We start from the raw sequence: 14,068 nt of genomic DNA on the forward strand, positions 1-14,068 counted from the left end.
CTGATAATCTCCCTCGATCTGGGGCTCCACGCAAGATCTCATCCCGTGGGGTCAAAATGATCATGAGAACGGTGAGCAAAGATCCCAGAACCACACGGGGGGACCTGGTGAATGACCTGCAGAGAGCTGGGACCAAAGTAACAAAGGTCACCATCAGTAACACACTACAACGGCAGGGAATCAAATCCCGCAGTGCCAGACGTGTTCCGCTGCTGAAGCCAGTGCATGTCCAGGCCCGTCTGAAGTTTGCCAGAGAGCACATGGATGATACAGCAGAGGATTGGGAGAATGTCATGTGGTCAGATGAAACCAAAGTAGAACTTTTTGGTATAAACTCAACTCGTCGTGTTCGGAGGAAGAAGAATACTGAGTTGCATCCCAAGAACACCATACCTACTGTGAAACATGGGGGTGGAAACATCATGCTATGGGGCTGTTTTTCTGCCAAGGGGACAGGACGACTGATCCGTGTTCAGGACAGAATGAATGGGGCCAAGTATCGTGAGATTTTGAGCCAAAACCTCCTTCCATCAGTGAGAACTTTGAAGATGAAACGAGGCTGGGTCTTCCAACATGACAATGATCCAAAACACACCGCCCGGGCAACAAAGGAGTGGCTTCATAAGAAGCATTTGAAAGTCCTGGAGTGGCCTAGCCAGTCTCCAGACCTCAACCCCATAGAAAATCTGTGGCGGGAGTTGAAAGTCCGTGTTGCTCGGCGACAGCCCCAAAACATCACTGCTCTTGAGAAGATCTGCATGGAGGAATGGGCCAAAATACCAGCTACTGTGTGTGCAAACCTGGTAAAGACCTATAGTAAACGTTTGACCTCTGTTATTGCCAACAAAGGTTATGTTACAAAATATTGAGTTGTATTTTTGTTATTGACCAAATACTTATTTTCCACCCTGATTTACAAATAAATTCTTTACAAATCCTACCATGTGAATTCGTGGATTTTTTTTTTCACATTCTGTCTCTCACAGTTGAAGTGTACCTCTGGTGCAAATTACTGACCTCTGTCATCATTTTAAGTGGGGGAACTTGCACAATCGGTGGCTGACTAAATACTTTTTTGCCCCACTGTATTGTGGATGGACTGTAACCATAATGCAATTCAGCTCCACATTTGCCGTAATAAACAAGATTTTAACGTTGCTGGTTAGATTTGGTTACATTTGCAGACAATGTTACTTGGTTGCAGTAGCAATTACACAGAAAAAATACTGACAAGTAGTAACAAAAATATATTTTTCGTTACAGGCACGCCCTGGAAAAATATTTAGCTGTAAGTTTTTCAGATTCAGAAAAAGCAGTAGTATCTGCATAATTCTTAGATTTTAATAAAGAAGGCAAACTTGATTTGCAGATTGACATTTGTATTCATGTGTGTTTAGGTACTGTGACTGGTGGAGAAGCCAGTATGAACAACTTGAACAGTTAGTTCTGGTTTCTGACATTTGCTGTATATGGAATAAGTCGAATGAGCCATTAAATAATCTAATAGTCCAAAGTTGATGAACAGGAGAAATTTTACATTTTACATATGACATAGCATCCTGCCATCAGAGAGAGATGAATTTCCTTAGTTGTTTTCTCTACCTTAAACATTTATTTTTTTGTGTGTTCATTTAATCATAGTATTTCTTTTGTCTGGTATGAAAATCGGATGGCGCAGCGGGAAGGCCATTTAAAATTATGTGTTGAATTCAGGGTTTTTCTTTTGTTATTTTGCAACAAATGTTGGGACTGAAGCTTGTGTCATTAGTAATTATAACACAATCCATCTGGATGTGCAGGGGAAAAAAATGTGGGCGTAACTGACATGAAAATACATCTGACCCGAATTATAGCTAGAGTGCCTCGTAACCATTCACAGAGCAGTCAGTGCGAATGTACCTGTCAGTTTTTATGTTCACCAGTAGTTGCCTTGCTTTTAGCACTGCTGTCGATGTTATAGATGACGACGCACTAACTTTACTTCCTTGCAGTGTGTGTGCGCCTTCTAAAAACTGTCTGTAGACTGCTGTTAATACCTGTTTCACCCTTCTCTTCCCTTCGTTTCTTTACATCATTTTCTCTCTTTACCCACAATTGTTCTCTTCTCTGCTTTCTTCTACTCTTTTCCAAAGTCGTGTTTAATGTTGATTGTGTTACAGTGTATTAAATAGTTACTCTGTCCAGAATTTACAGAGCTAATGTTACAGCATGCAGTCTAACAGATAATTGATTTTTATTGCTTTGTTTCATTTGTTTTTGCTTCATGTACTCAGCGGGACACTTTATAGTCATGGACAATCTTATGATGACACATTTAAAAAACGAATGTCCTTGACTGTCTTATTTATGTCTGATATTAATACTAATACAAGTACATAATTTATGAGCTGATATATATCATAATTATGCCTTTATGTTCATCATGTTATCTCTCTAAATGGTCTGCTGTCTTCAAATCTACATCCTTATTTGGTCTTTTTACTCCTTACTGCCAGTCACTTTTTCCCAAGGAGCAATAATGAATTAATTTTTACACACACAATTCATGCATAAATAAATGTAGTTAGTGTATTATTATTAGTAGTTAATCCACTAAATATAATTCAAGAATGTCCTGTATACTTTTCTGGACACGGTAGCTGTGCCAGTAGCTTGTATTGCAGCTGTCTCTTGCTGTACATTCCTCTCTCTCTTGTTGTGCTGTGTACTGACTCACTGCTTCCTCTGCTGTCTGGCTGTATGATCTGCATGTTGATAACACCAAGGGGTCACGCTGGCTGACCTTACTGAGAAGAAGAAAGGAAAGTTTGGCTGGTTCACTCAGTCCACAGAGACACAGGGTAAATGTGTGTGCGCGCGAGTGTCTGAAAGTCTGAATTTCCCCGCACATCTTCACCGGGACGGTTCATCACCTGCATGTGCTTTGCTTATGCTTTGTGTGTGCTCTCGTATTTAAACACCCTTTCCTTTATTAGTCGGTTTCTGATCCTTACCATCTTCAACACATACATGTTATTCTATTACTGCACTGGCATAACAGGACAGTCCAACTTCCAGTGAAATGCTTTAAAGATTTTGAATTTTACAGCACATGAAAGGAAAGGAAAAAGAAAATGGAGTGTGACCCGTTTAGAGCAGTTTAGAGAAAAATTATATATTTTTATTTAACTGAAGAATTAGTAACACTGATATTCCTAATACCACCCACACACCACATTGAACATTGTTTTACATACATATGTGTGTGGGCGCATGTGAATGTAAGCCTAATTCACAATGCATACTTTAGTAAGTATAAAACCATCAAGATAACAACAATAAGCCTCACTTAAAATGATAAATATCCTGTGAAACTCTAAAAATATATGGCATTGAAAATAAATAATGTTATTAGTATATGCACCAACAAGCCTTAACTTTAAAATATATAACATAACTAAAAATGAGCTCCCTTAAAGTACTTAAAATGTAAATGTTGGCATTTTGTTGCCCCAAAATGTACTTACATGTATAATATGTGAGTGTTAAATGTCAGCGAAATTTATTTAGCTCATATTTACTGTATTGCCATGTAAGTATAGGGTATAGTTATCTAATATTAATGTTGTTAGTTAATACTATAACTAGATTTTCAGTATTTTGAGTCAGAAGAAAAATACCTTAGCTACAAAATTATTAAAATTTAGTTCTAATAATCAACATCACCTATATGTTGTAAAATAAATTGTAAATTGAAGTTTTGTAAATAGTTATTTTAATGTTTACCATGAAAGTAAAACTGCAAAAAATATATACTTGTATACATTATAATGAGTAATAAATTAGTTATTACTCATTATTATTGTTAATAGTTATTTTTATTTTAATAGATTTAAGTGTATTTTTCTACAAAATAACTTTATTGTAATACATTGCTTATGTTATAATAGGTGATAAGAGAATCTAATTATTACTTTGATTTATTTACAAAGAGTTATAGACATTAGTTTAAACTTTCCAATAACCATTAAGATATAACAGTTATCTAACAACACAGATAATTATCATACGCAACTGTAGAAACCAATTATTAGCACATTAGTGTACATTATGAATTATAATTTAATCTCTTAATAAACAATAATTTACCATTTTTTAATGATGACTGAGGGGAAACATAGAATTTTATCTAGAACTGCCACATGGTTTTCTCATCATCATTACCATAATAATGGCATCTTCATCATCATCATCATCATCATCATCATTTTGAGTCACGTTTTCAATTGCAACTATATTTTGTGCATGTACAGTAAATGTGAATTCTAATGTGTATACGCATGACATACCTGGACAAGAATAATTGATGCATCTGAACACTGCAGTCAGTGGTATTTCAAACCTCACCATGGAAAATGGATTTCCAGTTCCAGTCCAATAAATAATAATCTATCAAATTTAGTTTGACTCTGGACTGGCAGCATGTATTCACTGTTACTAGATCTGTGCAAAAACCTTGAGCTTCATCTTTTTGCAGTGCTCACAAGCATTACAGCTGGTTTCACACTGTGAAACTCCAACATCCATGGGTCAAACTTTGTCAGGCAGTCACTCCAGCATTTTTATCTGACACTTGCAGATTTTGCTGTTTCATTTTAAAAAAGAAATTCTGGTGGTTTGGCTTGGCCTTCCTAATAAAAAAAGAGATCAATGGAGTCCATGCTAAATAATCACAAGCTGAAATCTGAACTCAACATTATAATGTATTGTTTTACTGTAACGACTGATTAGAGTGTTTATTTGGGCTTTGTTTGTCAGATTTTTTAAAAAGTCACATTCATTTTGAAGGATATTTGATCACTCGAGAACCAAGCCAAATCAAAAATGCATGGATATAAATAAGATAATCAGTCATAACATAACAGACATAAACATAACATAAACTTTATCCATTAACGTGTCTTTACGTGTGTGTATTTGTATGTGTGTGTGCGACATGACAGCGAGCATACCCACAAGTGAGACAGAATCAGTGACCACAGACAATCACAACGGAGAGGAAGACAAATCACCATGCTGTGGTCCACTGTGGTGAGTGCTGTATATGTTACTCATTACACGTTTCACTCTAAATTTTTATTGACAGCTTAGGCTGTCTGGTAATTGACAGTCAGTAATATTAAAACTCGTTTGATTGGATTGCAGAGTGCACATTTGCACATGCTGTTACATTTAATTAAAAGTTGCTTCTTTTTATTCTCCCCAGTCAAAAAATTACTAAATCAAAGTGCAGGTTGGTACCCCGTTGTGGTGCTGCATGGTAGCTTTGTTCATCATTTACTGGACTTGTCTCATCTTGCATGGTTGATTATGGCATCATGTTTTAATTGTTCAGACCGCTGATGTTTTCATCTGTGTTTTTTTTCCCCTAAATGTAATCATTGTGTTTATGCACCTGAAACCTACCCTCTTTTCCTCCTAATCAACTTTTTCCCCTTTGGAATCATAATGAAGTTGCTTTTATTGTATTTCACCAATCAAATAATCCAATAAATAGCAATACAAAAAGCAAAAACCTAAACATGTGACACTGATCGCCTTCAGCCGCCAGTGGCGTCGATGGAACCGTTTCTGCCGCAGGAAGTGTCGCGCAGCTGTGAAATCGGTGACCTTTTATTGGCTCGTCATCATCTTGGTGTTCCTCAACACTCTTACTATCTCGTCTGAGCACTACAACCAGCCAGACTGGCTGACTGAAGTACAGGGTATGTGCTTTGCTCTGTTTGTTCCACGCTATCCTACAACGTGCATTTAGACTTAGCATTGTTTTTATCCCGCTTTTTTCTCCAGATGTTGCCAACAAAGTTCTTCTGGCCTTGTTCACCTTGGAGATGCTGGTGAAAATGTACAGCTTGGGATTGCAGGCCTACTTTGTATCCCTGTTTAACCGCTTTGACTGTTTCGTGGTGTGTGGCGGCATCGTAGAGACCATCCTGGTGGAGTTAGCGATCATGTCTCCTTTGGGTATCTCTGTATTGCGCTGCGTACGCCTCCTTCGAATCTTCAAAGTCACACGGTGAGCAATTCCCACACTAATACTACTACTGACAATGACAATAATATTAATAATACTAATGTTTATATAGCACCTTTATTAACAAGGTTTGTGCTGAACTGAACATAAGTCAAAGAAAAAAAAAAAAAAGTCAAATTTAAAAAAGTCACACAAAAGACGAGAATTCAAAAGTGCATGAGGTCTATGAAATGTCCCCTAATTACATTTAAAAACAAAACATTTAAATATATTATAATATATCCATATATAGGTTCCAGCGACCCTGAAAAATATAGGCAGAAGAGGATGGATACATGGATGAATAATAATCTATTTAATACAGGCATCAGACCAGCGAACCTCCACTGGCACAGCCTGTTACAGACATGACCAGTAATCCATCAATGGGAATGTCTGAGGGTTCTATTTAACACAGAGCAAAGACAAAACTATTAAATCTTTAAAAAAAAACAACAACAGAAAGTCATGTGATCTCTGGACGTAAGATGTTTAAAACCCCGTCTTTTGATTCAAATATGGGCTTCTAAAATTTGTTTGTAGTTTTTTTAAATTCAGTTTTCAGACTTATACACGTGAGCTTAGAGTGCAACTAACGTAAGCAACATTTAATCTCTCACTGACAGAAAAAAGCCTTTTATTTTGTACATAAAATGTATCACTTGTATGAAGCTCAGAAAATAAGGAAGTGCTTTCTCCCCGACTATTGCCAAAAGTGATCTGTTACATGAGAACACGTGAAAGATCTCACTGTAAATCTTTCACATAAGGCTGATGACACTTATTTCAAACAAACCGAAGGATTCAGGCATCCGTGAGCATATTAACTGACTACAGCATGTCTGATACCAGGTGGCTAAGTTGAGCGTATTGACAAGACATAATGCCTTATTGTTTGTTTCTTCCTCAGTCACTGGGCATCTCTCAGTAACCTGGTGGCCTCTCTCCTCAACTCCATGAAGTCCATCGCATCCCTGTTGCTGCTTCTTTTCCTCTTCATCATTATCTTTTCCCTGCTTGGCATGCAGCTTTTTGGGGGAAAGTTTAACTTTGATGAAACTGTGACTAAAAGAAGCACTTTTGATAACTTCCCCCAGGCCCTTCTCACTGTTTTCCAGGTATCTGTTTGATTTCATTGTTTCAGTCAAAATTAAAGCTCGCTGTGAGCTAATTCAATGCTAATCTGTCAAAGCGTCTGTTTGTTGAGGTGCAATTTGCAGGAATCACAACATCCAATCTAAGTGTCTGCAGTAAGACAATAAATACAGTTTAAATAATTGTCTGGGCAAACAGAATAATTTTGGCGTCCTCTGCTCTACATTGTGTTCACCAGATCTTGACAGGAGAAGACTGGAACACAGTAATGTATGATGGCATCATGGCATACGGTGGTCCTGCCTCCTCTGGAATGGTTGTCTGCATTTACTTCATCATCCTCTTCATTTGTGGAAACTGTATCCTACTGCCTGCGAAGTGTGCACACATCCGTGTGAAAAAGTTGTATTTAATCGGGGTGTTTAGTGTTTTCTCTTTAACTCAAATGATCAGACATCCTGCTAAATGTTTTCTTGGCCATCGCCGTTGACAACCTGGCAGATGCTGAGAGCCTCAACACAGCGCAGAAAGAGGAGGAAGAGGCAAAGAAGAGGAAGAATAGTACCAGGTGAAGCTGTTTAATATTTTATATTTGAAGGTCTAGTGTTGATTTTATGGTTAAAGTCTTTTGTCACAGTCACTTAAAAAAAAAAAAGCGTTGTAAATCAGACCTTGTTTCATCTGTGCCCAACAGGGATGCAAGCACTGATAAGAAATGTGACATAGCAGAAAGCAAAGATGGCGAGGCCAAGGTAAAAAAAAAATAATCAAGATTTACATTATATTATCAAACTGCAGACATGCATATGTTAAATGGCAGCACTGATTTTATTAAAATTTCTCTTAAACCTGAATGATGAAGGTGCCGCTGGAGGGCTTGCAAGAGGAAAACAAAGAGTTGTATCCTTCCAGTGAGTCTCCAGGTAAACTGACTTGTTTTAACTGAGCAATACACATACAGTATACACACACACACACACACACACGTGTATATATATATATATATATATATATATATATATATATATATATATATACACACATTGAAGAAAAAAGAGACGTTTGCTGGCAACACCTACTTGCAGTATAAGGGAATTGAATCATGGGAAACTAACACTGTGAGCACTTTGAAGTCAAACACAACACAGCAGTTAGTGGATGGGTGATTTGTTAATCAAAGCAATTAAATAAACACTGTATTTTTGTACATATATTATTGTGCAGTAGATATATTATATGTTGAATGCCGGATTTTGAATCTTCAGTTCATAAGTGTATCTTCTGTATGCTGGGATTTACAGTTAAAAATAATCTTGTATGTGAATTTTAAGTGATCTTTTAACTGAAATTCTTCGTAAGGCATGGCAATAAATTGTATAGTCAATGAAAAAATAGCAAAATGCGCAATAATTAAAAGAAACATTTAAAAATTTGACTAAAACAAAACATTGGCACCCATTTAAATTTGAGGATTTTCATGCTAGGATCATATCAGAAGGACTGTTTTAATATTTTCCAGTGTGTGATGATGGTACCGACAATGACGAGCTCCCAGAAGTCCCGTCTGGGCCTCGGCCTCAGCGACTTTCTGAACTCACCATCAAAGAAAAGATTCCACCCATCCCCGAAGGCAGCGCCTTCTTCATTTTCAGCAGCACAAATCCGTGAGCCTCATATATCAGACATATCAACACATAGGAGCATTAACCAGTCTAACTGCTCAGTGTGACAGATGTATTTGTAGACACTAAAAGAGTTCAAGCAGTCCCTCTCTTTACTGCTTTCTACTCTCTTTTTGTAGGTTTCGTGTATTCTGCCATAAGCTGATCAACCATCAGATCTTCACCAACCTCATCCTGGTCTTCATCATGCTCAGCTCTGTCTCGCTGGCTGCCGAAGACCCCATCCGCAACTTCTCTGCTCGCAATATCGTATGTAAACAACCAATGAGTCTGGAAACTGTTTCACTTTTTTACACGTCACAGTCGGAGTCCAGCTGTAATTTTGTAAATTATGTATTACCACATTTCATTTACTACGTTCCATTTTAAGGTCCTGGTGTTGAAAATGTGCATTAAACACCCATCATTAAAGTTATAAGTAAAACACATATTTTAACAAATCTAAAATTTTCCTTAAAAAATAACAAGTGACATATGAAATGACTGATTTGGCAATAACAATAATTCTAAAAGTTTTTACAACTACTGCTATTTATTATTATGTTATTATGTTATTTAACCTTGTCTGTTTCTCACACAATTCATAAGATATTCTTAAAAGATAATTCAAAATGTCTTAAATTTGAGGAATTTTTGGCTCTGAAATTAAATGCAGTTGGGTAAAAAATAAAGTTTTTAGAGGACTCTTGTTTACCTGAAAAACTAAGTACAGCCTTACTGCTTACATAGGAATTAAGAGGGTAAGTAGCAGCAAGATGCTGCTAATCAAATGCACTTGATTAACTGTACATTAGCAAGTGTGAGCGCCTCTATAAAAGCTGAAGTTTTCTGGTCTGAAGCAATCAAATGTGTCTAAACACAATCCCATAGTCTTGCCAGGGGTGAACGTTTCAGCAGATTCTCCCTAAATTCAAACTGAGCATGCTCAGAGAAACTACACAAAATCTCTACAGGCCTCAGGTAGCATGTTAAATGTTAAAGTTCATGACAGCACAATTAGAAAAAGACCGAACAGGTACGGCTTATTTGGAAAGGTTACCAGGAGAAAACTTTTCTGAAAAGAACCTGGCAACACAGCTTTGGTTTGCAAAGCTCCATCTGAACAAACCACAAGATTTCTGGAACACTCTCATTTGGACAGATAAGTCCAAAATGGAGACGATTGGCCTCTATGCACAGCACCACACTTGGCAAAGACGAAACATAGAATAATATCAGAAACACCTCATAACGCATTGTTTTGGACCATTGTTTTGTTTTGACCAAAGTATTCTAGAGTCAAATGTGACATCTGTCAGCTAAAGCTTTGTCGAGACTGGGTCATGCAACAGGACGGCGATCAAAGCACAGCAGCAGATCTATAACAGAATGCCTGCAAAAGAAGCGAATCAAAGTGCTGTGATGACCCAAGTCCAGGCCTCATTTTAATTTAAATGTTGTGCCGGGACCTTAAGAGAGCTGTGCATCAAACCTCAAGAAACTGGAGCAGTGATGTAGTGATGTAGAGCAGAACAAAATTATTCCTCATGGTGATGTGACAGACTGATAATCCAGTCATACAGGAAGCAGTTACTTCAAGTTATTGCAGTAAAGGTGGTTCAACAAGTTACTGAATGAAAGTGTGTACTTAGTTTTTCAGAGGTCTGCATGGAGTCCCATCAAAAATTTATTTTCCACATGATTGTATCATCGTGTTAAATTGCCCACGAGCTGTGATTACATACTTTTTCAGTGCAGACTTTAGAAGCAGATAGTTCAGCAGGCTCCCCTTTGTGTCTGCAGCTACAGCATGTCACTGTAAGGAGTTTTAAATAGTCTGTTTGTGTTCATTCTGTACCAGTGCCGATTGCAGGCACAACATGGCTTCTTCCAACACTAAAAAGAGACAATGGCCCAGCTTTGTTTGCATTCAGAATTTCAGAGAGGGAACATCACCTTTTCTTAACAAACAAGAATTTATTTGAGACTGCGCACTAACGAGTGATTGGTCAGTTAAAGTATAACCTACTTAGTGCTTGGCTACACTAGTATCTGTTTCATCTGTGTTTAAACTTTGCAGTAATTACAACTAAAAGTATTTAATAAATCTCTCACTGTGTTGTTGTCTTGGAATGACTTGAACTTGTGCATTGCCTTTTTCAGATACTTGGTTATTTTGACTATGCTTTCACCGCAATCTTTACTGTTGAGATCCTGTTGAAGGTAAATGTCCTTTGCGTGCTGTGTTGTGCTGTGCTGAGTAGAGCTGTAGTAACCCTGCGCGCTTATGTCACTCTGATTGCTTCCTCAGATCCTAGGCTATGCAGACTATGTCTTCACTAGTATGTTTACATTTGAGATCTTTATTAAGGTAAACAATTCAAACCGCTGCGTTTGCTCAGCAACAACCCACCACTTCCAAGCTTGCTGCACACATTCTTCCTCTCGTCATTTTTGTCTCTATAGTCTGGTCACAATGGCCGCCTGCTTGTCTTGTTCTCACAGCGCCGACATGTCAACGTGGAGCTCGTGCCTTTTCGTCAGAAATTTTTTTTGTCTGTCAGTCTCTTTTCCATCACGGCCTACTTCCCCCTTTTAACCCTCGACAAGTTCATGGACCTTTGGCTCTCCAGAATACGACCGCTTGTTTGGCTTTTCCCTAAAATTATGTTTTTACCATTTTTTTTCTTTTTGGATATTCCAAAAGATGACAAAAATGTATACTTTATTCACAGTTTTACAAAGGGATTGTTTTAAAAGCACATCAGCAGATTAAAAAAAAAAGCAGTAAACATTAGAGTCCCGCGTTTTAAACAATTCATATCGTTTTATGTTTAATTACAATAACTAACAAAAATCCACCCAACGGGCAGTTTTTGCCAAGCCTGTAGCACTTTTCGCTTTGCTCACTTATGGGACAGACTTATGTTATTTTATTTTGTTTTTCTGAATATCTTCGTTATACCACTGTACATAGTGAAATGACAAAAATAGGTTAATTATTAAAACTTAACAGCAGAATGATGTATGTATGCATGTAACTAATACATATAACTATACATGTAATACATATATATATATATATATATATATATATATATATATATATATATATATATATATATATATATATATATATATATATATATATATATGTGTGTGTGTGTGTGTGTGTGTGTGTGTATGTATGTATTTATGTATTCTTCTTCTTCTTCTTCTCCTTTGCAAGCTACATAGAAACCCTGTCAGTTTTAAAGCTAACCTGTACATGTTTAACCTGAAAATGTAAACGTGACTTGATTATTGATTTTTTTGGTCAATAATCTCAGTTTCAATTCTGTGGCTCAAACTCCTGCCTCCATAGTAGTTCATTTATATTTTAAATGAATATGTATATCTACATAATGCAGCACCCTAAAAACATTTTAAATTTTAAATAGAGCTTTACATCAAAATTAGCACTCTGTAATCAGAGTGGTAAGGGTTGCACAATTCTGATTGTCGTCAAAAATGTCCTCGCTTTTACTGGAGTGAATTGCTGTTTGTTCAGGTATATGTCTGTGATATTTAAGGACCTAATTTCAGAACTTCAGTATTTAGAGGTGACTCAAACAAAAGTCTGTCACATAGACAGACCATTAAGTTACTTACATGGGACGTACTGAGAATGTAATATAATAGATTGAAATTAACATGATATATACAAAGATTTTAAATAACTAAACATGAACATCTATAGTAATAGATGTTAAGGAGGAGGTGGGGTATGTGCATTCATATACTACAATCATTATAGTAGGATGTTTGTTAAGTCTGCTATATTTCGGATGGTAGATGAACTCCAACTAACACCAAGCTAATCACACTGTCTCATTGGACACTGTGAACACAGATAAGAAGCTTTTTTTGGAAAACTGTTCTTCCAAATAAAAAGCTTGAAGAAATCCACAAAAATCCGAAATAGTTTTATTATTTTTACATTCACAAATGAGTCTCTAACCTTTCCCCATTACTTGCTGCATGTCTGCACCAGAAAATCTCATTTAAGCTTAAGCTTGAAAGTCCTTGTTTATGGTTCACTTTGTGGCTTAATCTGAACAGGAAATGAATGTAGTTTTAAAATGTTCCCCATGTCGTGTTAACATTTTGCAATGTCTGTACCTAATGTATCTATATGTACTGTATATACCATCAATGTGTGTGTGTGCGCACGGTACTGCACATAAATGCATCGCTGCCGTTTCTCATTTCAAATGTGTTTTAAATATTGATTGAAACTTTTACCTGTTAATTTAACTTACCAAGCTTGAGTGCTTTTGTTAATCCTTAGAATATAACAGAATATAACAGTTAGAATATAACAGATCATCTATAGCAAACAGTTATTTTGCATTTTCAGTCATATTGCTGCCTTGATTGAACCTCCTCCTTGATTGATGGCTAATCAACATGGTTCTCTCCTTTGTCCAGATGACAGCATTTGGAGCATTCCTTCATAAAGGGGCGTTCTGCAGAAACTACTTCAACCTATTAGACCTGCTGGTCGTTGGTGTGTCTCTGGTGTCTTTTGGCATTCAGTAAGTGTGATTGTCATTAAAAATTGAGCAACTATGTTCAGATGACTAGTTAAAAACTACAGTTTTCACACATGTACTACATTTCCCTGAACCTTTCTAGACATTACCCAGCACAGCCATATGTGAAAATGAAAATGTGTGACTCAGTCAGAATGGACATTAAATGGTCTTTATCCTGCCATCACCTTGGTAGAAAGTCAGTGTAATATCCAATGTGAGAAAAGTGCACGTAACTCACCAGTGAATTTATAGAATAAGTAGACTTCATGCCTGTTTTGTGTTTCCTACTTGATTCAGCCGCACTCATGAATCCCTAAACATTACCTAAACTAAATCAGTAGTAGCTACTTAGGGTAATGGCCTAATTCAATTGAAGATTGTGAAGAAGTCATGAGTAAAAACAACTGAATTAACATGTTACATCTTGATTCTCTAAACCCTGTCTGTACTCTGTCACAGTTAAGTTGCTCAGCAACTAAAACTTTAGGGTTCAGTATACTAATACCTCTGTGGGGACATACCCATTAAAAATTAAAACCCTTTTTCCCTGATCTGTTTTTCTGTCTCCTATAGGTCGTCCGCCATCTCAGTGGTGAAAATTCTTCGTGTTTTGCGAGTTCTTCGTCCTCTCAGGGCCATCAACAGAGCTAAGGGACTCAAGGTGAGAGTGACAATATCTCTCT

At 36.9% G+C, this 14,068-nt stretch overlaps 1 protein-coding gene across 4 annotated transcripts in view; it reads left to right on the plus strand.

Moving 5' to 3' along the window:
* cacna1db (calcium voltage-gated channel subunit alpha1 Db) overlaps positions 1 to 14,068 on the plus strand; it is an 88,844-nt gene that overhangs the window by 47,889 nt on the left and 26,887 nt on the right. For 2 of the 4 annotated variants that reach the window (XM_087834090.1, XM_087834087.1), the window contains exons 10-24: positions 2,766 to 2,840; positions 4,983 to 5,070; positions 5,246 to 5,272; positions 5,584 to 5,744; positions 5,830 to 6,055; positions 6,963 to 7,170; positions 7,386 to 7,506; positions 7,601 to 7,715; positions 7,842 to 7,899; positions 8,010 to 8,070; positions 8,667 to 8,811; positions 8,949 to 9,078; positions 10,972 to 11,031; positions 13,279 to 13,385; positions 13,959 to 14,046. In XM_087834090.1, the coding sequence (XP_087690216.1) occupies positions 2,766 to 2,840; positions 4,983 to 5,070; positions 5,246 to 5,272; positions 5,584 to 5,744; positions 5,830 to 6,055; positions 6,963 to 7,170; positions 7,386 to 7,506; positions 7,601 to 7,715; positions 7,842 to 7,899; positions 8,010 to 8,070; positions 8,667 to 8,811; positions 8,949 to 9,078; positions 10,972 to 11,031; positions 13,279 to 13,385; positions 13,959 to 14,046 (1,670 nt within the window). Of the gene's footprint in view, positions 1 to 2,765; positions 2,841 to 4,982; positions 5,071 to 5,245; positions 5,273 to 5,583; positions 5,745 to 5,829; positions 6,056 to 6,962; positions 7,171 to 7,385; positions 7,507 to 7,600; positions 7,716 to 7,841; positions 7,900 to 8,009; positions 8,071 to 8,666; positions 8,812 to 8,948; positions 9,079 to 10,971; positions 11,032 to 11,119; positions 11,180 to 13,278; positions 13,386 to 13,958; positions 14,047 to 14,068 lie in introns of all 4 variants that reach the window. The other 2 variants (XM_087834088.1, XM_087834086.1) reach the window with 2 other exon arrangements.

This window comes from Neolamprologus brichardi, chromosome 20, assembly GCF_056152115.1.
Source record: "Neolamprologus brichardi isolate AB-2024 chromosome 20, ASM5615211v1, whole genome shotgun sequence".
Classification (NCBI taxonomy): Eukaryota; Metazoa; Chordata; class Actinopteri; order Cichliformes; family Cichlidae; genus Neolamprologus; species Neolamprologus brichardi.